Source organism: Astatotilapia calliptera, chromosome 9 (genome assembly GCF_900246225.1).
Source record: "Astatotilapia calliptera chromosome 9, fAstCal1.2, whole genome shotgun sequence".
Taxonomy (NCBI): Eukaryota; Metazoa; Chordata; class Actinopteri; order Cichliformes; family Cichlidae; genus Astatotilapia; species Astatotilapia calliptera.
Genome location: NC_039310.1, coordinates 19,144,084 through 19,171,197, shown reverse-complemented (window position 1 = coordinate 19,171,197; position 27,114 = coordinate 19,144,084). Strand labels below are relative to the sequence as shown.

At 40.7% G+C, this 27,114-nt stretch overlaps 3 protein-coding genes across 23 annotated transcripts in view; all 3 read left to right on the top strand.

The window, feature by feature from the left end:
- kiaa1217 (KIAA1217 ortholog) overlaps window positions 1–11,732 on the top strand; it is a 102,943-nt gene extending 91,211 nt beyond the window's left edge. For 10 of the 20 annotated variants that reach the window (XM_026179751.1, XM_026179747.1, XM_026179750.1 and 7 more), the window contains 11 exons: window positions 2,674–2,804; window positions 3,029–3,176; window positions 3,795–4,278; window positions 4,492–4,687; window positions 4,779–5,068; window positions 5,358–5,501; window positions 5,815–5,937; window positions 7,517–7,597; window positions 7,706–9,352; window positions 9,881–10,012; window positions 11,119–11,732. In XM_026179751.1, the coding sequence (XP_026035536.1) occupies window positions 2,674–2,804; window positions 3,029–3,176; window positions 3,795–4,278; window positions 4,492–4,687; window positions 4,779–5,068; window positions 5,358–5,501; window positions 5,815–5,937; window positions 7,517–7,597; window positions 7,706–9,352; window positions 9,881–10,012; window positions 11,119–11,637 (3,895 nt within the window). In that variant the 3' untranslated portion in view covers window positions 11,638–11,732. The remainder of the gene's footprint in view (window positions 1–2,673; window positions 2,805–3,028; window positions 3,177–3,794; window positions 4,279–4,491; window positions 4,688–4,778; window positions 5,069–5,357; window positions 5,502–5,814; window positions 5,938–7,516; window positions 7,598–7,705; window positions 9,353–9,880; window positions 10,013–11,118) is intronic. The other 10 variants (XM_026179764.1, XM_026179767.1, XM_026179765.1 and 7 more) reach the window with 8 other exon arrangements.
- Window positions 11,733–11,792: 60 nt separating this feature from the next.
- Window positions 11,793–15,051, top strand: LOC113029095 (uracil nucleotide/cysteinyl leukotriene receptor). The gene is made up of 2 exons (XM_026179713.1): window positions 11,793–12,944; window positions 13,630–15,051. Exons 1-2 carry the CDS (start codon window positions 12,814–12,816, stop codon window positions 14,564–14,566), a joined length of 1,068 nt encoding a protein of 355 aa, XP_026035498.1. The 5' UTR covers window positions 11,793–12,813; the 3' UTR covers window positions 14,567–15,051.
- Window positions 15,052–16,421: 1,370 nt separating this feature from the next.
- On the top strand, window positions 16,422–27,077 carry nphp3 (nephronophthisis 3). 2 transcript variants are annotated; one of them, XM_026179740.1, is made up of 28 exons: window positions 16,422–16,461; window positions 16,926–17,310; window positions 17,421–17,546; window positions 18,126–18,276; window positions 18,401–18,553; window positions 18,736–18,869; window positions 19,327–19,487; window positions 19,605–19,761; window positions 19,939–20,013; window positions 20,135–20,305; window positions 20,405–20,508; window positions 20,925–21,039; window positions 21,148–21,291; window positions 21,397–21,494; window positions 21,580–21,682; window positions 21,797–21,879; window positions 22,122–22,257; window positions 22,444–22,608; window positions 22,720–22,814; window positions 22,892–23,014; window positions 23,121–23,310; window positions 23,501–23,742; window positions 23,945–24,020; window positions 24,108–24,235; window positions 24,415–24,655; window positions 24,741–24,866; window positions 25,786–25,901; window positions 25,999–27,077. In XM_026179740.1, exons 2-28 carry the CDS (start codon window positions 16,987–16,989, stop codon window positions 26,165–26,167), a joined length of 3,906 nt encoding a protein of 1,301 aa, XP_026035525.1. In that variant the 5' UTR covers window positions 16,422–16,461; window positions 16,926–16,986; the 3' UTR covers window positions 26,168–27,077. The 2 variants fall into 2 exon arrangements, with proteins under 2 accessions (XP_026035525.1, XP_026035526.1); XM_026179741.1 differs by lacking the exon at window positions 16,422–16,461 and adding an exon at window positions 16,487–16,658.
- The last annotated feature ends 37 nt before the right edge of the window (window positions 27,078–27,114 follow it).

Genomic DNA, 27,114 nt, shown 5'->3' with positions numbered 1-27,114 from the left:
TGTTTGCATTCAACAAAGTTTTTCAAAAGTCTGACAGTTGATGTAGTGCACATATCTGCAACTACATTTGCTGTGCCTTTGTTTATAGGAAGCCCCCAAAAGGCTTCGCTGTTATCAGCTCACCTGAGCCATTCAATCCTAAACGCTTTGACAAGCCAACACCCTCTAAATTACAGCCCACAGGTTTATGCAGGCAAGCTACGCCTGCCTCTCAGAGACAGCGGTCTAAAACAATGGACTCAACTGTGGAGTAATTACTCACCGCCCTGCTCTTATTTGAATTCATTCGCCTCGTCTTGCCAACAGGGAGCAGTAATTGAATCCTTTTTATTTGGATGTTTACAGACAAGGTCAAACAGTGTTGTCTTGCTAGACAGCGGCGAACATATGCTCCAATAAACACAATCATAGCAGTTCTTGGATTCTGGGAAATGAACAGGAGGAAGTCGGGGCACTGAAGCTGTGTTAAGCCCTTTGTTACACTTGGTATGCAGCCATTTGTGAGTCAGCAAAACACAGCTCCTGGCCCCTTAAATAAGGCATGGCAATTAGAGCTGCTTGGCTTTAGAACCATTTGGAGTGCGTGGTGTCAAAACTGCTGCCCTCTTGAGAGAATTCAATCTATCAGACCATATTTTGTAACCTTTTTTTAAAACTCACCCCTTAAAATATGGAAAGTCATACCATAAAAACACAGGAAAACCTTAATGAAGTCACACAGAAAAAGAAAAAAAAACGTATTAAATCTGACAGTGGTCATTTTCAGTGGATGAAAGCTGAACAACTGCAGTATTTGAAGCTATTTTCGCCTTAAGTGGAATTCTTGGTGTCCCATACTGCCCGTTTCAGTTCACGAGAAAGAATTATGAAAGGAAGTAAGAAAAGTGCCAAATTCCTCATGCAAATGCAACGCAAGTGGTCTTTAAAGGCTGCCTCCTATACCCTGGCAAACAGAGGGATACATTATTGAACAAACAGTATTTTTGTTCTGGTGGAGGCTTCATAAAAAAGGAAAACTCCATCATTCTCACTACCAAAAAGCCTTTGCATAGAAGGGCATTTAACACACTGTCTCCTTGTTGCCTTTCCTAATCCCTTCAGGGGACTCCTATAAAAGAGTGTTTCTCAAGGGTACCTGGCCACAATGAAATGTGATTTTTAGTTCCCTCTCATGCAATCCAACACTGCAGACAATGTTATCATACAGCACATTTCCCTTTGGAACAGCCAGCTTTCTCTAGCACCGGGATGGCTCTCAGGCAGGGTGATATGATTTCTATGTGAGGAAGTGCTTTCTCACAAATAAGCCCTCATTCAGTGTGTAAATATTTGGGGGTTTGGGATAAGACCAGATCCAGTCTAGATTAAGCAATATAGTGTAGACAGGAAAGAGGACTGCACAGTTAAGATGTTTATTCGCAGCTTAAAATATGAATTTTACATATCATATGCACTATTGCTTTTCATGCATCAATCCCAGAGACTTTTCCTACCTTTCCCCAGTTTTGGCTTATGATCTTTAAGAAACATGATTGTATCTTGCCCCCTGGTGTTTATACAGTGCAAACAATCATAATAAGAGCCTGTTTATGCAGGGTTTTTTGGCTTGTTTGTTTTGTTTTGTTTTTCAAGTATACACTCATTAGATGCCAATTTTGGGCCATAATGGCATGATAGCATCACACAGTTTCTGAGAATCTCCCATTTCACCACATCTCACAGGTGCTCTAATGCATTGAGGTCTAGAGACTGAGTACAGAAAACTCATTGTCGTGTAAGAACCCAGCTGGAGATGATTTGAGCTTTGTGACATGGTGTGTTATCCTGCTGGAAGCAATCATCACATGATGGGTACACTGTGGTCATAAAGGGATAGACATGGTCAGTAACAATAGTCAGGTAGCCTGTGGCGTTTAAGCAGTGCTCAATTTGTAGTAAGGTGCTTATACTATTCTATGAAATTAAACCACGTGAACCACTGATACAAAGCAGAATAGAGCCATGTTGTTTATGCCCAGTTCTAACCCTAATATCTGAATGTCTAAGCAGAAACTGAGACTTATCAGACCAGGGATTGGTTTTTTTGTTTTGTTTTTTTGTTTTACTCTTCTATTCTCTTAATTTTGGTGAGGCTGTGCCAATTGTAGCATAATTCTGCTGTTCTTAGCTGACAGGAGGCTTCCTGAGATACTGTTGTGTATATCTTGGTCGCAGTGAGTGGTTATTTGAGTTATTGTTGCCTTCCTATCAGTTCAAAGCAGATTGGCCATTCTCCTTTGACTTCTGGCATCTTCAGGCATTTTCGCCCAGATAACTGCCACTTACTGGATATTTTCTCATTTTCAGACTATTTTCTGTAACCCGTAGAGAAAGCTGTGTGGGAAAATCTCAGTAGATCAACAGTTTCTGAAATATTCAACCCAGCCTGTTTGGTACTAACAACCACGCCACATTCAGATTCATTTATATTACCTTTTTTCCCCGCCCTGGTGCTCAATTTGAACTGCAGCAGGTCATCTTGACCATGTCTACATGCTGCAACGCGATTGGCTGATTAGATATTTGCAGATACGAACAGGTGTACCTATCAAAGTGGCCAGTGAGTGAATTTGTCAGGCAGTTTTTTTTTTTAAAGTCACTCAACTCTAAATTACTTTCCCTTTTTTTCTGCAGCGAGCTGGAACAGTATGTAGGTTCTCTGCAGAATGACTCAGCCACAACACACAGAGCAGTGACCCTAAAAGATGTGGAAGAGGGAGCCGTAACCCTGAGGAAGGTGGGAGAATCTCTGGCAGGGCTTAAAGGTATGGTGACTGCCTTCCCATCACATTAATGTTCATTACTCCAGTATACTTGCATTATCATTCAGCTTTGCGCACTAAAAATCCATGCCAAATACAAGCAATTTTTCACAAAAAATCACATTGTAATTAACATTTCTCAATTAAAGAGAAAAGGATTATGAGCAGAAATATTCTAAAATAGGAGTATTTTGCAATTTTTTTCCTCTCTGTTTAAATTTCATCAGGAGAGTTCCCAGCCCTTCAAGCCAGAATGCGGGCTGTGCTCAGGGTGGAAGTAGAAGCTGTCAAGTTTTTGAAAGAAGAGCCCCACAAATTGGACAGTATGCTGAAAAGGGTGAAGAGCTTGACCGACACACTCAGCAGCCTGAGAAGGTAGGGGGGAAATGGAGAATGAAAAGATAAAGCAGGGAAAAATGAGAAGATGTGTTGGAGTATGGGAGCTGAGTGCGAGAGGGGGAATTGAAGATGAAAACAAAAAGCACTTTGCGGGGCTCCTCGATGGGGTCTATGATGTGGGAGATTGTACCGTTTGATTATAGTGGAAAGCCAGCCTTCATCCCATCAAAGAGGTCATTCTGTGCGGACAGATGGCTTTGGCGTCCAGATTTACTTCCATCACCTTCACTCAACCGATAAGTGAATTAATTTGGTGGGCAAAGCAGCACCTAATTTCCATTTTAATACAGATGCCAAACTGGCTCTTGACTTTTCTCTTGCTCTCCCTCTGTTTTTTTTTTTAACCAAAAATATGCCCTGTTGCCAAACCCACCTGTTGCATTATAGATTTTGTGATGGTTTATCCCTCATGTCATTAAATATGTAGTATTATTTGTCTACTTTACAGCAAGATTTGATGTAGTATAGTCCTAATAACAGTTTTAAAAGACCATAACTTGCGAATACAAATTTCTGAGCGTTGTTGCGCAAACATTTCTTTCGCCAGTGTTTCTGTATGATGTGTATTTCTTATTGTTTCCCTTCCCTCTGCAGGTGTGCTACTGAGTTTTCTCAGAAAGGGCCTGAGCTTTCCAGTAATGCCACAGTGGACAACAGCCCCGCAGTAGCAGTAGACACCCCTGCAGGTGTTTCTCCAGCACCAGGCCAACCTGACTCAACCTCAGCCCCGCTAGAGCCTCAGAGCTCCACCATCAAATCCGAGGTGATGCCTTCATCCCCGGTGGTCATCCATCATGTCCAGAGCTCCCCGGTCCACATTCAGCAGTCCCAGCAATCTGCGGCTTTGACATCTCAACCTAGTCCCCCAGCCACACCTAGCCCCACTCATATCTCCAGTCCCAACCTTAGCAAGAGTCAAGACCGTGAGGCTCCCAAAGCAGTTGACACAGATCCACCGAGTCCCACCCGCTACAAAAAGACTCATGGGAACAGTAATGGAACAGCCAGCCAGGATCTTGTGATAGAAGAGCTTCAGAGCAGTAAGGAAAAGAACAAAAGCAGAGCTGTTTCCATAAAGGTATGTTTACCCACCTTGTAATTTTCATTTACGTGTATATGCTGACATTAGCCGTGCTAATACTCAGTTTATTTTATGAGTGTCCTGAAAATCTCTAATGTATTTAATGTATTGTTTTTGTTTAGAAATAATAGTCCCTCATTTAGTTTGCACTTCTGACAGCCGTAAACTTTCTCTGACTATTTGGTATGTTTTTTTGTCTGCACTGTCCAGGCGGCAGAGAAAGAGTGGGAAGAGAGGAGGCAGAATATGGGTCATTATGATGGAAAAGAGTTTGAGAAGATCCTACAAGAGGCTCAGGCAAACATGATGAAGGGAATTCCAAGTCTAGAGGTGGAAGAGAACACAGCACTGCCTGCTGCTGGTATTGTAGAAGAAGACATTCACAACCCTGTTGAGCTACCATCAGGTAGAAATCACACACAAATGTAACTTAAACAACTTCTTTTTTTGCTTTATCTACACACCTTAATGTTGTTTCCTATTGCCCTGTATGACAGAAGAGCCCCAGTCAGGCCCTCAATCAGACAAACCAGCAAAGAAGGGGTCCGAGAAACTCCCTAAGCCTCTGGTGGAGAAATCTGCCAAGCCAGCACTAGAGAAACTCTCCAAAACTGCCATCAAGCCAGCAGCCACTGAAAGTTTGACAAAACAGGGGTCTGAAAAGCCAAACAAGTCCCCACCACCGCCTCCGCCAAGGAAAACCTACCCCAGCTCCAGCTCAGGCATGACCACTACACGCTCTGGTGAGGTCGTCTACACCAACAGGAAGGAGTCTGTCTCGACTCAGGTTGGTGCTTTAAAAGGTTGGAGAGAGTAAAGAAAACCATTCTTGTGTCTGTGCGCTAAGCGTAGAGCCAAGTGGGGTTTAGTTAAGCCACTGCATTAAAACTGGAAGAAAAGGGGAAAGAGCTATTTAGGCTTTTTCCAAAGTGTAAAGGTTGCCATTTTCAGGAGAGATACTGTTTAACTCTGTCTTTACGCTCATCCAACATGAATGCAGTATCCATTTTCATTTCCACAAACTTTGCTGCTTGTTAAAAATACAAGAATAATTTCCCTCACATTATTTCTCACAGGAGGGCGAAGAGGAGGCCCCACCTCCCTCTCCCCAACCCAAGCCCACCAAGGTTGCACCGGAGACCAAGCCGAAGCCAGCCACTCCCCCCCTGGTTACGAGAGAAGAGGAAGATGAAGGGGACAAGATCATGGCAGAGCTCCAGGTTAGATCCATATACAACACGCACACTCACACGCTCCTTTCAAACATGCGCAAATACAATCAATTTAACCGACATATGGAAATTAGGATGCTGGATTTGATTGATTTCTGCGTTGTGGGAGTGGGTTGCTTATCATTTTTTCCTGTGGTGGGTGACTTCCTTGGAAGTGGCAAAGGATGGGTGCTGACAGCTGCCAAAGAAATAACTTTCATTGAACTTTACTGCACTTGTGGCGTTTTACAGCTGTGCAGTTGTGAAGATGCTCCTCAAAACCCTTGTCCCGTTGTTCCCCTCACCTTTCTCCACTCTTCAGGTTTTCCAGAAGTGCACAGTTAAGGATGTAGGGGTGAAAAATTTGGTAGAGCCCACCGCTCGAATTGAACCACAAATCAGAGAGCTAAGACCGGGGGCTTTATTACCCCTCAAAGAGAAAAAGGTAAAATATATGTCCCGGTGCAGCTGCCCAGCTAACTGCCTGCCTTTGCCAACTGTATAAAACAATCAATGGCTGTGTCTTAACACTCCTCTGCTCTTGCTTTTGCTCAAGAGAAACCTGTAGCAGCTGCCTCCACAAAGCTTCCTTTCCTTGCTGCCTGAGTTTTCCTCCCTCTTTTGATCCTGCTGGATATCAGAGCTTTAATTTTTTTTTTCAGGATTAAGTCTGCATAAAATTGAGCTTCTGAAAAGATGCTGTGTCTTCTGTATGCCTGGTCTAGACTATGATGTGTTTCAGAACTCTCACTTGTCTTTTCATCCAAATCAATAAAAACCTCAGCACTGTACCTTACATGCTATTAAATCGTCTCGTGTCTTTCTTTAATGACATTTGACAATTGCTTGATATGCCCTAGATTTTTGACAATTGAAAGAACATCAGTAAAATGCACTGTAGACACAATCTATTTTTGCAGACTTGGTTCACTAGAGGTCAGCCTGACCACTTTGCATGCTCCTTCTCCTCTCCTATACTTTTCTGAGGAATGACTTTTCCGTTTCTCTTTGCACAACTTCATCTCAGTTCGCTTTTCCCAGCTTTACACCTCCCTAACCAATCATTTGATACATGTTGAGTATTACTTTTTTTTAGTCGAAATGATAAAGCAAATAGGACTAGGTGTGTGAAGTGCATCAACTTTTACTAGATTTGAAAAGATGAACTGGAAGTATCTGCTCTCTGAGAGAAACAAATAGGAGGTATGCTATTTGGTTAAGCTTACAATCACAGTAAATAGTACATTACATTAAAGTTTACTGTTTTGCTGAAATTTTAAAAATGTTAATTATTTCACTGAAAAAAAGAGAAACAAGTTAGGAACATAAACTGTATTTAAAGATGTACATAGGCTCTGTGATGTCGTCCCCCCCCCCAAAAAAGCATCTTATCAATTAAAGGTTGATAAGTTGGTTAAAGGTTAACCATACCCTAAAACATATAACAATTTACAAAATAAGCTGCATGCACCATTAAAGACTCAAAAGTTCCAAATGAGACTAAGCTCATCATTAATGTGTTTAATGAGGTCATAAATTAACTAAAAAAATAAGATAAATATGTCACAGACTTTTATTGAACAGTCACAATTTAGCAGTCTCCCCCTGCTGGTCATTAGAAAGAATGCAGGTTTAAGGCACTTCCACATTTTCCACTTTTTAGATGCTGAGTCTACAGCTGGCTTTTAAATATAGTATAATGATGTAAAACTCGATATGTGAAATAAAAAACAGAAAAAATATTTAATTCAGTTTTATATTTATATTATGTGATTTATATATTTATACATCCATCAACATGAATTATATTTTATTTTGGCTTTTCAAAACTCTGTACTATGTGCATTTTTATGTAGGATTTAATACTGTAACAGTATAAAAAAGCAGTTGTGAAAGGTAATTGACCAATCTTGTAGTTTTGAGGCCGCAGATCGTTCTGCAACCAAATGTGATTTCACAGTTAATCCAGCACAGCCTGGCACGCCAGTTACACTGTAATATTATTCCCCCACACACTGTCCTAGCAGAGCTCAGAGCCCAGTCGAGAGGATAAAGATCCAGACACAGACGAAAATGGGAATACAACTGTTCGACAGAGCCAAGGGGTATGTATGACTTTTAACTACATATACTATAATCACATATGTTTAACTTATACTCTAGCGTTAGAAAGCTATGAAACATTGACACATTTTTAAATTTCACAATCACAGGTCATATATTATGTGACGGGCCAGATTCCCAAAGATCATCCACCCCCATCGCGACTGGAAGACACCAACGACCATCACAGAGAGCCCCCACAGTCTCCGACACAGGTGTCAAATGTCAATGTTAATGACATTTCTCCAAGCCAGCAGCAGCAACAACAGCAGCGGCCACCACTGTCTCCAACACCCAAATCACCCCCACCTATATCACCTAAACCTGTGGGACTTAATGCTTTTAAACTGCCAAAGAAGCATGTTAAACGCTCTGAATCCATGAAGACCAGTGCAGAAATGCAGAAGGGAAAAACCCTTAAAGTTCATACAGAAAAGAAAAGTAAGCTCGTCCAGGAGCCTGTTTCGTCTAGTAAGAATATAGTAACTGACCCAGTGGCGACCACAAAAACAGGTGCTGTTAAAGCAGCACCTAAACGGTATGGTGCTCCATCCAAAAAGACTTCTGACGAGAACAGCAGTCCACCTAAAAACACTATTGATGATCTTGATGGGGGTGCTAGTCTCAGTCCTGACTTGCCTGGAGAAGAGGCACCTCCACCCCCAGACAACATTGCATTTATGATCACCAACACCAAGGTTCAGCCACTGTCGTGTGGAGAGTACCAAGAACTGGTCAATGCCAAAAAAGGAAGTGTGCAGACTGTTACTGTAGGCAATGCAGCGAATCGAGGAAACACCACAGCTGATCCTTCAGTGCCGCAGGATAACGGCTTCAACAAGAAGCCTGTCATCATCATCTTTGATGAGCCGATGGATATCCGTTCAGCTTACAAGCGCCTTTCTACCATCTTTGAATGCGAGGAGGAACTGGAGAGGATGCTTGCAGAAGAGCGCATTGAGGAGGAGAGTGAGGAATCCGATACAGAGAGAAGTAGTGGGCTGCCGGTCATCGCAGAAGGGGCTGAGATGGTTGGTGGCAAAAAAATCAGCAGCTCACAGGGAGCTACAGATCATGCCAGCCTATCATCTTCATCCTCTTCTTCGATATCTGAACTAACAGACAACGGGGTAAACTTAGATTCAAATGGAGACTCCAAGGATGGGAAGAAGAAATTCAAGTTCAAGTTCCCTAAGAAACAGCTGGCAGCACTGACTCAGGCCATTCGCACAGGCACCAAGTCAGGCAAGAAGACGCTACAGGTGGTTGTGTATGAAGATGAAGAAGAATCCGATGGTACAATCAGGCAGCACAAAGAAGCGAAGAGATATGAGATTACGCGCTCAAAATCCTTTGCAGATACTCCCAGGGGAACAGACACTGCCCCGCTGAAAAAGCAGAACTCCGAAGCTCTCGGCAGGACGGATGAGATTCGGAAGAACACCTACAAGACGCTAGACAGCCTGGAGCAGACCATCAAGCAGCTAGAGACCACGATTAGTGAGATGGGACCACGCTCCCCTGATGAGTCGGTTAACACCGAGGAAGCAAATACAGGGAATGGGAAAAGCTCAGTCGGAGTAGGGCTGAAGAGGTCGTCCTCTCTGCCTACCTCCAAAGGGTCTGGCCCTAAGGTACCTAGCAAAAATTCACTGCAGAAGAAGCCTAAACCTCAGCTCCTTCCACGCCCTGTAATCAACCCTTCTACCACCACCAACACCAACACTGTCCCCAGTGTCCCCAGCACCGTACAACAGGTCTCTCTTTAGCTCTTGTTGTTCCCGGAGGCTTTGGGTTTCTTCTCTTTCAGTTTTCTAACTTACCTCCACTCCCACCTTAACCACTGAAATTACAAAATCATTAATCCCCTCCCCCCACAGGTGCTTGGAAATGGAAATGACTCCCCTCTTCAGTACAAAATCATGGTGACATGATTGGGTGTGGCATTTTTTTTGGTTCCTGGCTACCATCTTTCTTCTTCAGTTTATTGCTAAAACTCAAGAGGTTTTCAGCAAGTGGCACACTCATCATCAGAGACACTGTCATGATGATCAAGCTCTAATTATCCTTGTTCTTGACTGCATGCCTTGTGTTTAATGGCTTTGTGGTCCCACTGGGTGCATGATCTTTCACTGGCGTTGATTGTTGACGTATTGAATGAACGGGGATTTTTTTGGGGTGTTTTAAACCTGTTAGTGCCTCGACTTTTCATACTTCCTATTTGGTGTGTTTTTTCTATCTTTTTTTTTATTTTCTGTTTTGTTTTTCATTTGGATCCCCTGCAGAATACCAGTGTCGCTTCCCCTACTAGTCGGATGCCCGTCCCTTTGTCTGCGAAGTCCAGGCAGTCACCGGGTACAACTGACAAAGCAGGAAAACAGCAAAAACTGCAGGACGCTCAGAGGCAGTTCCGACAGGTAGTTTTACTGTAGGGTCTTAACAGAGACTACAGGGAACAAATATAGGGAATCGAAAGCATGTGGCATATGAGGGAGGGTGGGGGTGGGAAGACTTCCAAAGCTGTGAGGTTTCAAGTGTTGTGGAAAAAAAAAAGTCACGATAGTGGCGACTGTGGATCTGTTCACGTTTCTCTCGAGTCTGCTCTGACACGAAGGCATGTTTGACTCTTGACTGTTATCCCCATAACATCACTGTACTGTATGCTTCTGCATGTCCACACTGCTCATGGTTTTCACTGTGTTGGTGGCTAAAAAAAAAAAAAGAAGGAAAAAAGGCGGAGACAAACGGAATCCTATCCTGTCATCATCTGAGTTGTCATCACATCTCCAATTCCCATCACAGCTGAGTTCCTAAACAGTGTTGCCAAGCCCTAAGATGCTTATGGCTATGTTTGATACAAACTTATCTGACTTTTTAAAAACATTTTTTGGCTATGCTCCTCCCTTCTCACAATGCACCTCTGCTCAAACCCAACATCACTGCACAGCTTACTTAACCCCAAGGTGATACATTCTCTTACCGTCAAGACTTCGGCATAACCCACCCACCTTGCATCGTCACTTTCACTGGAACACTGGCCCACATTTTCCCCTATCTGCTATCACTCTTCAAACACCTAACCCTATTACCTAATTCTCTCCGGACCTCTTACGCGTATCTATTCTCTGAAATGTCTCCAACACTCTTCCCAAGGCCTAACAATCCCTCTAACAAACAGCCACTCTGTAGAGAGACCCATCCTGTCTGCCATTGCACTGTCTAACCTTTGCCTGGTTCTGTTTCTTGGTAACATGTCTGTCAGTTCAGTTTCTCACCTTTTGTGCAACCCAGTAAAAAAAAAAGACAGCTTTTGTATCTGGGTATTTTTATTGGTTTTTTTTGTTTTGTTTTTTGGTGTCTTTTAGTTCTGTCTTAGTTATATTAATGCTTGTGTAGTCATAGTGTCTGTCCATGTAATTAACTTGTAGTTTTGTTTAACATTGTCTTGCCTTTTTTAATTGTATTATTTTACCAGTTTTCTTTTTTTGACAACAAGTATCTGTTTTGGCATCTCTGTTTACAGGCTAACGGAAGTGCTAAAAGAGTGGGAGGGGATCATAAAACGACTTCCCCTACTATACCCATCTCTAAAATCCCTGCTTTTTATCCTAGCTCTACTAAAGGCAGCTCCCAGTCCACACAGAATTCAGATGCTACTAACCCCATTAACCCTTCTTCCTCTTCCTCCTTTGTGACAAAGTCCTCCATTCTGTCCTCTCACCCACCTCGTTCCAGCTCCCTACCTTCCACCCATATCCCCTCCCTGTCAAACGGATCCCTCAAACTTCCCACACCCTCACAGCACACAGGTAAAGCTCTCTCGTTTTCCTCGCAGAATGGTCGAGTCCACTCCTCCTCCTCTTCATTCTCCTCCTCCTCCTCATCCTCTTCCCCCTCCCCTCTGTCGCCCACACCTTTGGGCCCAGGTGGAAAGAGCATCCGCACCATACACACCCCCAGCTTCACCAGCTACAGGTCCCACAACGGCAGCAGCGGCAAATCCTCCATCCCAACAGCCACAGCAGCTAAGGACACTACTTAGCCCCATTATCACCCCTCTGGCTTTTACAGCATAGCAGGTAGACCTGATCATATTTTATATTGGTTTTGGATTGTTGTTCATTTTCTTTTTATTAAAGTTTTTTTTTTTTTTGTAAAAGTATTAAGTGATGGACTCAAATCATGTTTTTCCTTTGACACTGGCATTCACACACTGCTACTTTTATCTTCATTTTCACATTTTGGATCATGCTTACTTGGATATCGATTCTCTCTTGAAGGCGTTCCAGATGACAGAATATTTTGCAATGTAACTATAAACGATTTAGTGTTGCCACTTTGTAGCTGAAGTGGAAGGCTTTCATGGTGTTCAAAAATGTATTTTCTTGCTGTAGCTATGAGTAGGGAATAGAGAGTTGATGTACAATCACAAAATATCATGTAAAAAAAAAATTGTGTTATATTTTTTTGAAACAAGAGATTGAATAACCGTAGTATATTTAATCTTCTATATTTCCTATGTTGCCGGACATTCGACGCTGCCCTTGTAAATGCCTTTTTCTGAATGTATACACGATGTATACAGACATTTTAAACTCATTAGTAACTTTAGTTTTTTAAGAGTATTTTCTCATGTTTCCACCCATTTGAACTGCCGGTTTATTTTACAGATTTACAACAGGTATACTAAATAATAAAAGTTTTCATTTTATTGTGCCTATTTGCCAAAGTTGTTGTATAATGACTCACTTCAAGCCTAACTCAGTCATGACCTTTTAGGGGAATTTACATGCAATCTGTGTGGATGGCCGAAGTGTTGACCTCAGTGTTTGCACTGCTGGTTTCGGTTTGTTAAGTTAACATGTATTGTTGTTTAAATGTACTTAAGTCAAAGTGATAAACCTGTTCTACCACGTGTACATAAAAGCTTCTACTAAGAAAAAAAGTAGTTTTGTTAACATACCAAAGTTTATTTGTATGCATGCCTTTTGATTACTTTAGGAGAGTGGTGTAAAAGACGACGTTTGCACAGATAGATTTTGTAAATATTTGATTTTCTCTCATTTTTTTTGTAAAGCTTTAAATCATGCTATAAAGAAACTATGTAATAAAGACAAAAGTGTGTTGGAGTAGTAATAAAGACTTGCATGCTTGTAGTGCATCAGGCTTCCGTGGCTTTTTCAAGTTCTTTGTGGTTTCCTATTGGGCTGATTCACAGATGGTAGTTGTGTGTAAATACAAAACTAGATATGCAACTTCTCACTTCTCACTTCTTCTTCGCCCGTATCCTGTGCGCACATCATTGCTATTCGACTGGTGGCAAAACACGGCTCTGCATTACTGTTACAGGTAAGGAGATGATTTATGATTATTGTCAGTTTGGAGTTACCCTACATTTGGATTAAACTATCAAACATTTAGGTAATTCACTAACATATAAGCTCTAATAATTTTGTACTTAGTCATGTAGCCATGTTTGGTACACTTTATTGTTTAAGTGAACATGCAAATGAATTTTTCTGCAACAGAGCAAAGTGTCTTTGGCAAATGAAGTTACAAAGTCGCTAACTGGGTTTTAAAGGCAGTATCATTATCAGTATACATTTAATTAGATTGTTATAGTTTATGATTGGTTGACTTTTTTCATGTTCTGGTTGATTTTACCTTTTACGTATGTACACACAGACACATACACAGTGATATGTTAGTTCTACTATATAGCATTTTTATATGCTATACTAGCAAAAAAAGTACCTCTTGAATGTAATTATTCTTTTGTTGATGTTAATGAAAATGTAATCCTGCTTGCTTGTTACACTGACGTTCCGCAAGAGTAGTTCCTCTTTCTAATGTGTAATACACACATGATTCTGCATATGATTTTATAACGTTATGTCACATTTTTCTATTTGCATTCTTAGTTTCATTATGATAATTTTAAAAGTCACTAAAACATCATGTGAGTGAACGAAGGCTATCATGTGGCTGTCAATCGTTATAACAGGCTGTTTGTGTCTAATTTGTGCTGGACCAGGCCGATCCTCTGCGCAACAACTATGAATGTTTCCGGGGAGGAGGGAGAGAGCTTCTATGGCACTTCTGGAGCTCTGTGGAATTATTCTCTTTCCATTTTTTACATCCTGATTTTCATCATCGCAGTGCCTGGGAACATCTTGGCTCTGTGGGCCTTCTTTCACCAGAAAAGCACATCTCCATCAAGAGTCTTCCTGAGAAACCTCTCTGTAGCCGACATATCTTATGTCCTCGTCTTACCCATGCGCATAATTTACCACCTATCTGATAACCACTGGCCCTTTGGACACATCATCTGTCAGCTGTTAGGCTTCTTGTTCTATCTAAACATGTACTGCAGCCTCTACTTGATGAGTTTCATCAGCCTGGACAGGCTTCTGGCTGTGGTTATACCTTTAAAGTCACAATCATTCAGGAAGCCTTTGTATGCAAATGTAGCGGTTGGCATACTGTGGGTGATAGTTATTGTTTGCATGAGTCCTACACTCTTTTCTGGAAGAAAACAAACCAACTCATCTGGCATTTGTAACAAACTGTACTTAGAAAAGACAAATCCAACAGCTTTAATTTCCACTATTGTGGCATTTGCAATTCCCCTCGTCACTATAGTGGTTTCATACATACTGATCCTGCTGAAACTAAGAACAGTGCAGCAAAATGAAGAACGACCGGTGAAAGACAAAGCTATAAAAATGATTATACTTATTGTGATGAACTTCCTGTTCGCATTTGTGCCCTACCATGTGTGCAGAATAATCTACATTCAACAGCAGAGCTTTGGAAATATTACTGAGGGGCTGAGAAAAGCCAATCAGATAACATCTGCACTCACCTGTATCAGTGGTATACTGGATCCTGTCATGTATTTCTTTTTGAATCGTCTATACAGGAAAACATTTCTTAAGCTGTTCTGTAAAAATAGGGAAGATGTCATATAAAAAATGCAAACGGGGGAAAAAATGGAGGTAATGCTAACCATGTTAAAAACATCAGCGTGGTTCCTATAGCACCTAACCGCAAATCAGACAAACTGCACTTCCCCTGATTCATCGACTTTGAAATTGTCAGAATTAGCCAGTACTTGTTTAGGGAACTATAATAGGTCAAAGATAATTTGTCAGTTTGGGACCTGTTAGCTTTCTGGCACTGAAGACTGAGACATTTTTTGAAATTTATTTACATTTTTTGAAATTCTGTTTTTATTTTATTCTATTTTTAATTTTTATTCTCTGAATTACTCAGAAATCTTATCCCCAAAGGAGTGAAACATCTAAGCTTCTGCTTTACGATACTTTATTTGTCTCACAAAAGGTAACTGAAAGTCTGTGACCTCAGCGGAAGTAAAAACAATTGTTGCCTCTTGCAGTCTATTTTGGTTCCAGAGTTCAAAGTTTGAATAAAGAATCCTGGTTTTCATGACAAAAAAACCCTACTTTAATAATCACATTTCATTGTTAAGAAATAGTGTGAGTGTGTGTGTGTGTGTGTGGGGGGGGGGGGGGGGTCTGGTAAGAATGCCAAGAGGTTAAATCCACATCAGATGCAGAAGCGTTATTAGGCAACTGCATTATTCAGCAGTAGAACTGTGGACTGCTAAAGTTTCCTTTCTGCAGTCTAAATGCGTTACCTAGTGGAGCCACGTGGTACATTATAAAATGAGACAGAGGGTTAAGGATATAGATAGTGTGGTGCTTTCAGTGCCTTAACACCTACAAAATGTTGCTAAAAATAGATGATGCAACAACGTGATAAGCATGCCACTGTTTTAGCTTTTGTGATGTTGTTGGGATCAAAACAAGAAGAAGAATGTGCACATTTTCAGAAATCTAAATGGTGTGTTTATAATGGCCTCAGTAGTGTAAAATATGCAGCACAACTGCTCAGGCCTCCCAGGTGAAACGCTATTTTACAGGTTTGGTTTCTTTGTGTCAGGAAGTTGAAGGTTCTCTGTGTGTTGTTGGGGGTTTTGTCCACTTTACAAAAAGTGTACCTCATTTAGAAGCTTTAGCACCTAATTATCGCTTATTTTGAAAATAAAATTAATCATCTGAATATTAAATAGTTTGCTCGTAACTTTCTTCAGAGTATTTGTCTAAGATTGAAGAAGTTTGCAGCAGATCAAATCGACCACTTGATGGTGACAAACACACAGAACAGTTGGTTTTGTGATTGTAGATTATGTCATAGTAAAATAAACAATATAAATACCTTATTTGATATTTGACACAAGTAGAACATTGAACCAACTGATAGAGTAGTTTTAACACAGTTTTTAAAAGAGCAGACCTGATGATGTAGACTATAAAGTAAACCTATTACATGAAGTAAAATGTTGTAATTTGTTTCAGAAAGGTTTACAAGATGGTAGTGAGACCTACTTTGACCTGGTCAGTCAAAGTGAAATGCGCAGAGGAGGCATAGATGATGTATTTCCTGGGTACGGGGTGAATATGGGAGTGCCAGGCAAGAGGAAAAGAGGAAGACCACAAAGAAGATTCGTGGACGTGGAGAAGCAGGACCTGTAGAAGGTTAGTGTGAGAGAGGAGGATGCAAACTATAGGGTGAGCTGGAGGCAGATGATCCACTGTGGCGACTCCTAAAGGGAGCAGCTCAAAGAAGATGACGATGATGATAAAAACAACAATGTTTTAAGCACTACGTGTTGGGGCAGATTTTATTACATCATGAAACGCAATTCTTTGATTACCGAGAGATGGGGTAATTCCCATACCTTTGAGGGGAATAAACTTCTGTTGTTTTTGACTTGTGCGGGTACCCGTATTTTCTCCTTGTTACCAAGGCAGCCAGGAAGAAGCTGTGAGGGGAGCGGACCGTGAGTGTAGCTATTTGTTTAACCTTCATTTGCCAAACTTGGGCGTGTAGGCAGTTTTCTTCTCAGCTAAAACACTTTACTGTGCCGTTGCTTTAGTTTTTACATTAATAAATGACGCAGTTAGGGTGTTGAACCGCTCCAAAACTTAATGTTAACGAAGCTAACTAAGTTCATCTGGATTTGTTGCTATTAGTCGGGTATGCTTAAACCCATTTCGATAGTAACTGCAAACGCGTTGCTTTGTCATTTTTTCAGTTCTTAATAATAAATACATGAATAAATAAATACAAATAATTCTAATGCTACCTGTTGCTTTTGTGGAAAGAGCTTAGCCTTTTGCTTGTTGTTGTTTTACGAGACGGCCTGGAAAAAAACAACTTAAAGATCAGAAATGCCAGTGACAAACCATCAAAAAAAGATTTCCTTAATTGACACTCCATCCCGCCCCGTCTTTTATTACACAGGAGCAGCTATGAGCATCGAAAAAAGTTGAGCAGTTCTTTTTCTCCAACTTATTTGGCCACCATGGGCACCGCATCCTCTATGGTGAGCCCAGGGGAGGTTATCGAGGACGGGTATGGGGGTGAAGGCGGGGAAGCCTGTGAGATACCCGTCGAGGTGAAGCCCAAAGCCCGATTACTGCGCAGCTCTTTCCGCCGAGGACCTCGTGTGATTGGGGCCAGTTTCAAATCCACAGCATCTGTGGATCTAGAGTATGCTGCAGAGTATGAAAGACTCCGTAAAGAGTACGAAATCTTCCGTGTCAGCAAGAACAACGAGATCTCATCCATGCAAAAGAAGGAAGCAAAGCTGGATGAGGAGAACAAGAGGCTGAGAGCAGAGCTGCAGGTGATAATGAACAAAATGCACAAGGCTTATTCTAACTTCACTGAAAAAGTTGTGGGCTTTGGATGATTTAATGTGACGGTGGGATGCTGCTATTTTCAATGTCACCACAGGCTCTGCAGAAGACCTACCAGAAGATCCTCAGAGAGAAAGAGAGTGCTCTTGAGGCAAAATATCAAGCTATGGAGAGGGCTGCCACATTTGAACATGACAGGGACAAAGTAAAACGTCAGTTTAAGGTACATCATAGACGTAGGCAGATTAATACCAAAGTTGGTATTGTTATCAGATTGATACTAGTGATCAAACATCCTCAAACAGTGCCCACTATGGAAAATGTCTAAATCTTAGTGGTCATTAAAATGTGTTTGTATAGAATTTGTAAATTTATTGACACATTTATTGACACATTGCTCTCCGCTACACAATCTGGCTTTATAGGTTAAAAGTATCAGAAATACTGACCCTGCGTTTGTTTGGTATCGGATCTGTACTAAAATTTGCAGTATCCCACAGCACTAGTACACTGCATCACGCCTCATTTCACAAGAGGGTGAAAGTTCCCCCTAATACCTCACATGTCTTTCTTTTACAATCATCAACAATAAACCAGCATAAAATGATCAAATTTGAAGTCAAAGTCAAAGTATGATAAAAGTACAATAACATCCATTCATCTTAGTTGACCCAAAATTTTGGCTCTGGTTGTCCAAGCCCTGACACAGCTCTGTGCCTCACAGTTTGAGAACGATTGTGGCATTGCATTCTTTCTAGTATTCACATTTGCAGCTTTAACCTTTTGGCAAAATCACCACCAGATTTTCCGGGAGACAAAAGAAAAGGAGATACAGGATCTCCTGCGGGCTAAAAGGGACTTGGAAGCCAAACTTCAACAGTTACAGGCTCAGGGAATCCAGGTTTATGACCCAAATGACTCAGATTCTGATGACAACCAAACCACTGTCACTGGTAAGACAAAAATTCACACTATTGGGGACTTTTTGTTATTAAGCCATCAATCGGTTCTGCATAAGTTTTCCTGTCCAGCAAATATGATGATAAAACACCACAGTGATTTATTAAATGTCTTCAGCTACAGGAACACAGTGCGAGTACTGGACTGGCGGTGTGCTGGGAAGTGAGCCCTCTATGGGCAGCATGATGCAATTGCAACAAACATTCAGAGGACCAGAGTTTGCACACAGTTTAATAGATGTGGAAGGGCCCTTTGCTAATGTGAGCAGAGGTAAGGAAACTTTGAGAGGGAAGAGAGTGTTTCTGAGAAACTGACCTCTAGATGACCTAGTTATTGTGATTTTTTTTATTAACATCATTCTGTTTGCAAGCAGGTATTTTTGAAGCACATATTCACTAATCTCTTCATGGGCATGACTTGTATATTTTACCATATGTGTCTGTCTTTGTCAGATGATTGGGATGCTGCTGTGGCGAGTCTGTTGCAGGTGTCACCTCACGTTCCCCAGGCCTTGTGGAGCAACACAGTCCGCTGCTACTTGATCTTCACCCAGGAGACCAAAGCTGAGCTGGATATATTTATAAAGGTCGGTAAGATGAGCACTGTAAAAACTGTAAATATTCTGTTTTCATGTGATGTTGTTGTACCACTATAACGTTGCCCACTTTTACGTGGCTGTTTCTTGGACATGGCTTAAGGTAACACAGTGATAGGACTGTAGCGTTATATTATGAAAGGCTGAACTAAGCTAAGATAAAAATGAATGACTCGATAAATATGCCAGTAAAATCATTATTTGGATTTTTTTTTTCTTTTTAATTTTGGACATTTTGTATTTCATTGAGTCAGATCCACTCATAGAATTTTAATTGAATCAAATTAAAAGAAAAAACAAAACTTGATTTTATCTTTGAGAAAATCTGTGTGTGGGATTGTGGGTTTAAAATGGCAGTTTTTGTGAAAAATACCTTTAACCTTATTATAACCTTCTACCTTATTATTAATCAGGTCTGGGAAAACTGTGCTTAATGTTTTAATTGCAGAAACACACCTCTGTATTGCGGCGAATATGTGAGAGTCTAGGCCATTTCTACCTTAATGTCTTCTTCCCAGAGGAGAATGCGGCTTCATACGCTGTAGAGCGCAAGCAGGAGATTGAAAGGAGTTCTCTGTGTGTTCTTCTTCTCAAATCTACTGTCCCTAGGTATGGTGAGTTTAGGAAATTGATAACCTTATAATAAAGATTGCACACAAATTATTTTTTTCTCGAAAGATTAACGAAGGTTTGTGTTTAATATTCATGCATAATACATTGCCGTAGCTCTGTGGTGGAGGATTGTGAAGAGGCTTTTGTTAAGAATCCAGATGGCCGTCCATTGGTGCTGTATCTTAGGACCGAAGAAGATCACAATTTAAATGGACCCATCAGGCAACTGCTCGAACGGGTCAATGCTGCAGACAAGGCTGCTAAAATCAAGGTACTTATATGGTTAATAAGTTTAGAAAAAAATTTTTTTAGTTTCAACCCATTTCATGCAATGCATCAGTATAAATAAAATAATAACTGTGGAGAAAAAGCTGATATTTTTCTGTTTATTGTCTTTAAATGCAATCTAATACTGTGTCTGTCCCAAACCTGTTTTGAACATTACTAGGTAGTGGATCATAGTGGCTCTGCAGAGGAGGGGGCCAGTCTGATTTATGCTCAGCTAGAGAAAATCATCAAGCAGGTACAGACTGTCTTTTAACATCCTTATTTTTATCAATTCACAAAGCTTAAAGTCTGTGGTATAAGAATTAAAACTGAAACCTTTTTTTGTCTGATTTTTTTTTCTTTCCTGCTTCATCCAGGAGTTGCTGTGTCTTGAAGTAGCAGACGTTGAGTCTAAGGACTCTGGGATGGACGAGGGGTGCGAAGAAGACTCGGGAGATGTGCTGTGGGACCTACATGATGAGCAGGAGCAGATCGAGGCCTATCAACAGGCTTGTAGCGGCACCACCTCACAATTAAGCTTCCAGAAGGTACTTCAGTTCTTACTGATCCCTTCAATCTTTTGATTTTGTCTTCAAATCCTACTTTTCATTGATATTACTAATGCTGTGATGCATCAATGACCTCAGTATATAGATCGTTTGAATGACATGATAGCTGCTCCCCCTCCAACACCACCTCTCCTGGTATCTGGGGGTCCAGGCTCAGGAAAATCTCTTTTACTCTCCAAATGGTAAGAACTAATTTCTTCAGTTAATTATAACGTATCCGTCATGAATTCCTCTTAAATAAAACTGTTGTAAGTCTTTAATAGGTTTCCAAACTTTTAAGCAGTACATTTAGAAATGTTACAAAGTAATTATAACCGTTCAACCTTCTCTGTTTTCTTTGTATTGTTGTAGGGTCTTTACCTTACAATATAAAGCGCCTTGAAGAAACTGTTGTTGTGATTTGGCAAAATATAAATAAAACTGAATTGAATTGAACTCTCCAATCACTTCAGGCCAACACTCTTGCACCCTTGGGAAAAAGAATCTTGTTTTATATTATATATTAAATGGACAAGTATGTTCTTTTTAATGATCTGGAATATTCTGGACCTTTTGCATGCTTTGCCTGCTTTGCTAATTAGTCTTGAATTCTCTTCAGGATCGAGCTCCAGCAGAAACAATCCCCCAACACCTTGTTTCTGTATCATTTTGTTGGTCGGCCACTTTCAACAAGCTCAGAGCCAGTTCTCATTATCAAACGCCTCACAGTTAAAGTAAGGGATATCTCTGATTGCTTCTTGTTAATGCTTTCTTACACTGATGACTCTGCATTATTAAACTACTGAAAGAAACAGTTTTTATTTCTGTCTGTTTTCAAACAGCTGCTGCAGCACTTCTGGTCCATTTCCGGCTTATCCATGGAGCCCAGTAAGATCTTAGAAGAGTTTCCCCGCTGGCTTGAAAGACTGTCAGCGCGCCATCAAGGAAACATTATCATCATCATTGACTCCATTGACCAAATACAGGTTAACAGCCTCTACAACTATATAAAATTCAAAATTCAACTCAGCTGGGTTTACTCTCTGCTGTATATTTTTGTCTGTACTACTGTTTGTCCCCTTTTGCTCTAGCAAGCAGAAAAACACATGAAGTGGCTAATTGACCCTCTGCCTGTCAATGTCAGAGTGGTGGTGTCTGTCAATGTAGAGACTTGTCCTCAGGCTTGGAGGTAATACACAATCGGTGAATTCCCAGTATCCCAGTATTGGTCAAAATGGCTATTCATATGCTTTTCTGCGACTTTGTGTGTTTAGGTTGTGGCCCACACTCCACTTAGACCCACTGAGTCCCAGAGAGGTCAGGAGTATAGTCAATGCAGAGTGCCAGAGCATGGATCTCAAACTTACTAGGGATCAGGTCAGTTGTGACCCCTTCACAAGGTCCTTCAAAGACATTTAAAAATCCTTAGCAGCAGTATGTTTGTTTGTTTTTTAAAGATTGTGATACCGGAATGTGTGTATTTTGTTTCAGGAGAAGAAGCTGGAAAGGCACTGTCGCTGTGCATCGACATGCAATGCATTATATGTCACACTGCTGGCAAGGATGATTACCAGGTTCGCCACCTCTGCTTTCACAATTATAAATACATTATTTAAAAAAAAAAATAAAGAAGTAAATGAATGAAAAAAAATAAAAACCTTCAAATCCAGCATGTATCCTCTGCAGAGTTGGACAGCCTGTTTGACCCTTTTAAATTATTTTAATTTTAATTGTTCGCTTCACAAAATAGTAACCTTTTTTTTTTCTTTTTGAATAACTTCGATTTTGTTTGTTTTGTTTTGCTGCTTCCTAACAGTAGATCCTGTGGGTTGCTGGAGAAGAGCCTGGAGCAGTGTCTGCAGTGTCAGGACACCATGTCACTTTACCGCCTGGCACTCAAAATGACATTGAACTCTCTCTGCACGGACAGAGAGCGCCACATTATGAGAGAGGTGACTTAAACACAGATTTTCCCGTCCTTATTGCTTTTAGTTTGAAATATGTGTGTAATTTAATTTGGCATCAGAGAAACACATACCCTTTCTGGTTTTGATGTGAATGTGAAAATTTTTCTTTATTTGATGTTTTTTTCCAATGTGTAGCAGAGGAATAGGTGATTGTTCTTTGTCTGCCTTTAGATACTGGGCCTTGTATGTGCCAGCCATAATGGAGTGAGTGAATCAGAGGTACTAGATCTTTTCCCAGAGGTAGAGTTGCCTGTCCTGTCCTCTCTGCTGTACCTCTTGAACAGACTCTGCATTGTAACACTCCGTTGTGGACTCATCAGGTTTCAACATCTACAGGTAATTAGGCTTCTTAGTCGGTAAAATGATACAACAGCATCAATAAAAACAAAATGCATAATAGAATTAGGCTGCAATTTAGCATTTTTCATCTTTCTGTTTTTCTGACAGGCTTGGGAAGCTGTGAGGCTAGAGTTTCTGACTGGAGGAAGTAGCTCCACCACTTATAGAGAGAAACTAATTCATTACTTCAACCAGCAACTCAGGTCCTGCAGAGATCCACACAAATCACACGGCTCTGTCAGAACAACTCATATCAATCTATATGTGTGTGTGTTTTTAGCCAGGATCGAGTGACGTGGCGTGTCGCAGATGAACTTCCCTGGCTGCTCCAGCAGGAGGAGGACAAACCTAAACTGCAGCTCAGCCTCTTGAACTTGTTTGTCTCTCAAAATCTCTACAAGAGGTACATGTTAGTGTTGCCTGAAAGCATGCATACATACGAGGCGTTGTCACAAAGCCTGATGCATTTCTTCAGCTACTTTGCCAAAGATGTGTGTTTTGTTTTTTAGGGGTCATTTCTCTGAGCTCTTGGCCTACTGGCAGTATGTCGGCAAAGACAAAAGCTCCATGGCCACCGAGTATTTTGACTCTCTGAAGCGCTACGAGAAGAGCTGCGAGAGTGAAGACAGCATGACCAGGCTCGCAAATCTGTATGAGACTTTGGGACGTTTCCTCAAAGATCTGGGCCTCCCTAGTCAGGTAGGGTGAATGGTTGTAATATTAAAAACACTATGTTTATTCCTCACCACACATCTTTTCCTGCCTAGTCTTAAAAGGCTTAAATTTTGCCTACATTGTCTGAAGAAGTCTAGTCTTTTTTTTTCCTGCTAAGAATGAGCTCATGGTAATTGTGTATATGTCTGATTCTGTTTATTTTTTATTTGTTTAGGCTGTAGCACCTTTACAAAGGTCTCTTGAGATTAGAGAGACAGCCTTGGATCCAGACCATCCCAGTGTAGCTCGCTCTCTGCACCAGCTGGCTGGAGTTTATGTCCAATGGAAGAAGTATGGAAATGCTGAGCAGCTGTACAAGCAAGCCCTTGAGATAAGCGAGAATGCCTACGGCGCCGAGCATGCCAGTGTGGCTCGAGAACTGGAGTCACTCGCCATGCTCTATCAGAAGCAAAACAAGTAAACAGGACTATCTTGGGGCTAATGTTATGAAATTGCCGTTAATAGTTGCAGGTGTTTCAGTCAGGCTATATCTTCATTAAAGACAAACACCAGCTGTTGTGATTATTAAAAAAATTCAGAGGACTAAATCACACTCTGACAAGTCAGGATCCAATTAAAGAAACACATTTAAGAGCTAACATCTGGTGCTTTTGTTCAGGTATGAACAAGCAGAGAAACTCAGGAAGAGGTCTGTGAAGATCCGTCAGAAAACTGCTCGACAGAAAGGTCATATGGTGAGTGTCGTTCTCAGATTCCTACACACTTAGTCATACTCCTTTAATAAGAGATATTGGATGTCTTTTATCTACTCCTCCTTTCAGTATGGCTTCAGTTTGTTGAGGCGCAGAGCCCTGCAGCTGGAAGAGCTGACCCTAGGAAAAGACTCTGCAGACTGTGCCAAAACTTTAAATGAACTGGGTGTTCTTTATTACCTCCAGAACAACCTAGAGTAAGGAAACAGCACCTAGCATGTCCACAGATTTTGCTTTATAATATTATAGATTCTCAATGCCCTCGGTGTATAGTTCCAGTCTAGTACCTGTACTTCAAATGATCAGTAATATGTGTGTGTGTGTTTTTTTTAAATTCCATCAGCTCAACTAAAATCCTTCTCTTTGCCCTCACCAGTGCAGCCAAGGTGTTTTTAACCCGCTCTTTGGAGATGCGCCAGCGGGTCCTCGGTCCTGATCACCCGGACTGTGCTCAGTCACTGAACAACCTGGCTGCACTGCACACTGAAAGGAGAGAATATGAAGCAGCTGAGGACATGTATGAAAGGGCTCTAGACATCCGCAAGAAAGCCTTGTCTCCTGACCACCCTTCTCTGGCATACACACTCAAACACCTCGCCATGCTCTATAAACGCAGAGTAAGACAAATGGCACTCACATGATACTTTCTGTTGATGTTATCTTGAATCAGGCAAATGATTTCACTTCATGTGTTTTGTTCAGGGGAAACTAGAGAAGGCTGTTCCACTTTATGAGCTCTCGCTGGAAATCAGGGAAAAAAGTTTTGGCCCCAAGCACCCCAGTGTAGCCACCGCACTGGTCAACCTGGCAGTAATCTACTGCCAACTGGTGAGACTTACCCTGCTTCTGTTGTCTCAACTGCGCACTGCAGAATTGCATACCTCAATAAAAAAAAGGGATCATCTTACTTAAGAAAAAATAGCTATATCCGACTTCAAAACATTACATTAAGGAAAATGTAAATCAAAATAGATTATTATGAACATTTATTCACAAAATTAAAGTACTTCTTATACATTATACATCAAGGCGATTGGCAACAGTCAGTCAGTTCTTTCTACACAGCACATTGAAACAGTGATCGATGCTTTTATTTCATCCCGTCTGAACTACTGCATGTCACTTTATGTGGGAGTCAGTCAGTCATTGCTCTCACATCTGCAGCTGGACGACTGATAACAGGAAATCGTAAAAGAGAGCATATAACCCCTGTCCTGGCCTTTTTCTTTTTTATGTTTTTTATTTATATCATATGTATTTATATTATCTAGTAACACTGTAAAGCGCTTTGCATCAGCTGTGGTTGCTTTATAAATAAAGATGATGACTTATATGGGATTTTTACAGTTACTAATGCATGTGAGTACTACTCTTGAGTACCGCATCTTAGACACAGCTGGTTAAATTTTTTGAACTTTATGTTTATTATCTATGTTGTGATCCTATCAAATGATATATTTACATTTTTACTCTCACATTAATAAATGTAAAGTACAATTTTCTTCCCCCCTTCGACATATTATGATGCACATAGAATGAGTATGTAAAACAGTAATCGTAAATAAAGGCAGGCAAGGGCAGTTACCTCTGCTAGCAAGTAAATTACTTATAATAAGCATATTTAACTTGTATTGAACCAGTGAATTTAAATGATTTGTATAAATTTTTATTTGTCATCTCACTGACTGTTAACATTTTAGATTATGCAGAGCAAAACTAACTGTGATTTCTTTTGTGTCTTTGGCAGAAGAAGCACAGCGATGCCTTGCCCCTTTATGAACGAGCACTGAAAATCTACGAGGACAGTTTGGGTCGCTCTCATCCACGGGTTGGGGAGACTCTCAAAAACCTGGCTGTGCTAAGGTACATTAGTGAGTGAGATTTAGCAAAAGTTTAATTATGAATAATATGTTATTGGTTACGTTATAAATTGTATTTCTTAATTTACATTTCAATCTAGCTATGAAGAGGGTGACTTCGAGAAGGCAGCAGAGCTTTACAAGCGTGCAATGGAGATCAAAGAGGCAGAGCCATCATTAGTGTGTGGTAACGCCCCATCTCGCCATTCCTCCAGCGGAGACGCATTTAGTGTGAGAGGACCTGCTCCCCTCCCACATGCTCAGAGGTGACCCTGCTTAGGGTTGCAGCTGATTAGTAATGGCTGTTTGGACAGCTCTAACTATTATACAGTGTTACTGAAATCCTTTGATTTCACCAAAACTAATTTAAAATTTAGTCATCACATGCATCACATGTGGGTGAAGGTACATACTGTACCTGCCAAAAGGAATGTGAACTTTACAGTATTCATGTTTAAAACCTGCATATCTGCCAGTGGTGTTTTGCATGCAGTCATGTGTAATACACTTCAGAAATCAGTTCTTTAACAGGCTTTAAACTCAGGTCTACACTACACTAAACTCAAATTTCAGCTTAGCCTAGATTTATTTGTGGGTATGAAGTCACTCCAGCCATAAAAACATGCTTAATTATGACCAACTTTGTATGGTACAACAGGTTATATTATTATATTCACATTTGAAATGTTAGTTTTTCAATCTAGGCATTCAAATTGTTCCGTGTGAATCATGCTAAACACCCAGTACAAAAGGGCGTTAGTGAGAACGTGCAGAAGAAGAAACATTAGAATGTGAACTCTCCTGATGATGATTAACACGACTGTCAGATCCCAGCACTTTGTTTTTAAATATACATTGTTTACATTATGAATTTTATATATATATTTTAACGTTTGTTACATACAATGCATATCCAACAGTGTTTTGAGGAAGGAAAACTTGGGCCATTAAGTAAAACACATGTCTGAAGAATCATTATCTGTAGCTGATTTAAGGCTGTGTTTATGCAAAATTAAGTGCACATGCATTTATTCAAAATAATTATAGGGTCTTACCAAAGACATCACTGTGACATATAAGGCTTCAGGTACAATACATTAAGGCCAAAAGGGACACATTGTACCAAAACCTATTGCAAGATACAAAATGTTTTACTGCTTGCATCTATTCATGTATTAATACCATGTTAATAACATCTGTAAAAGCTGTATAGGAAA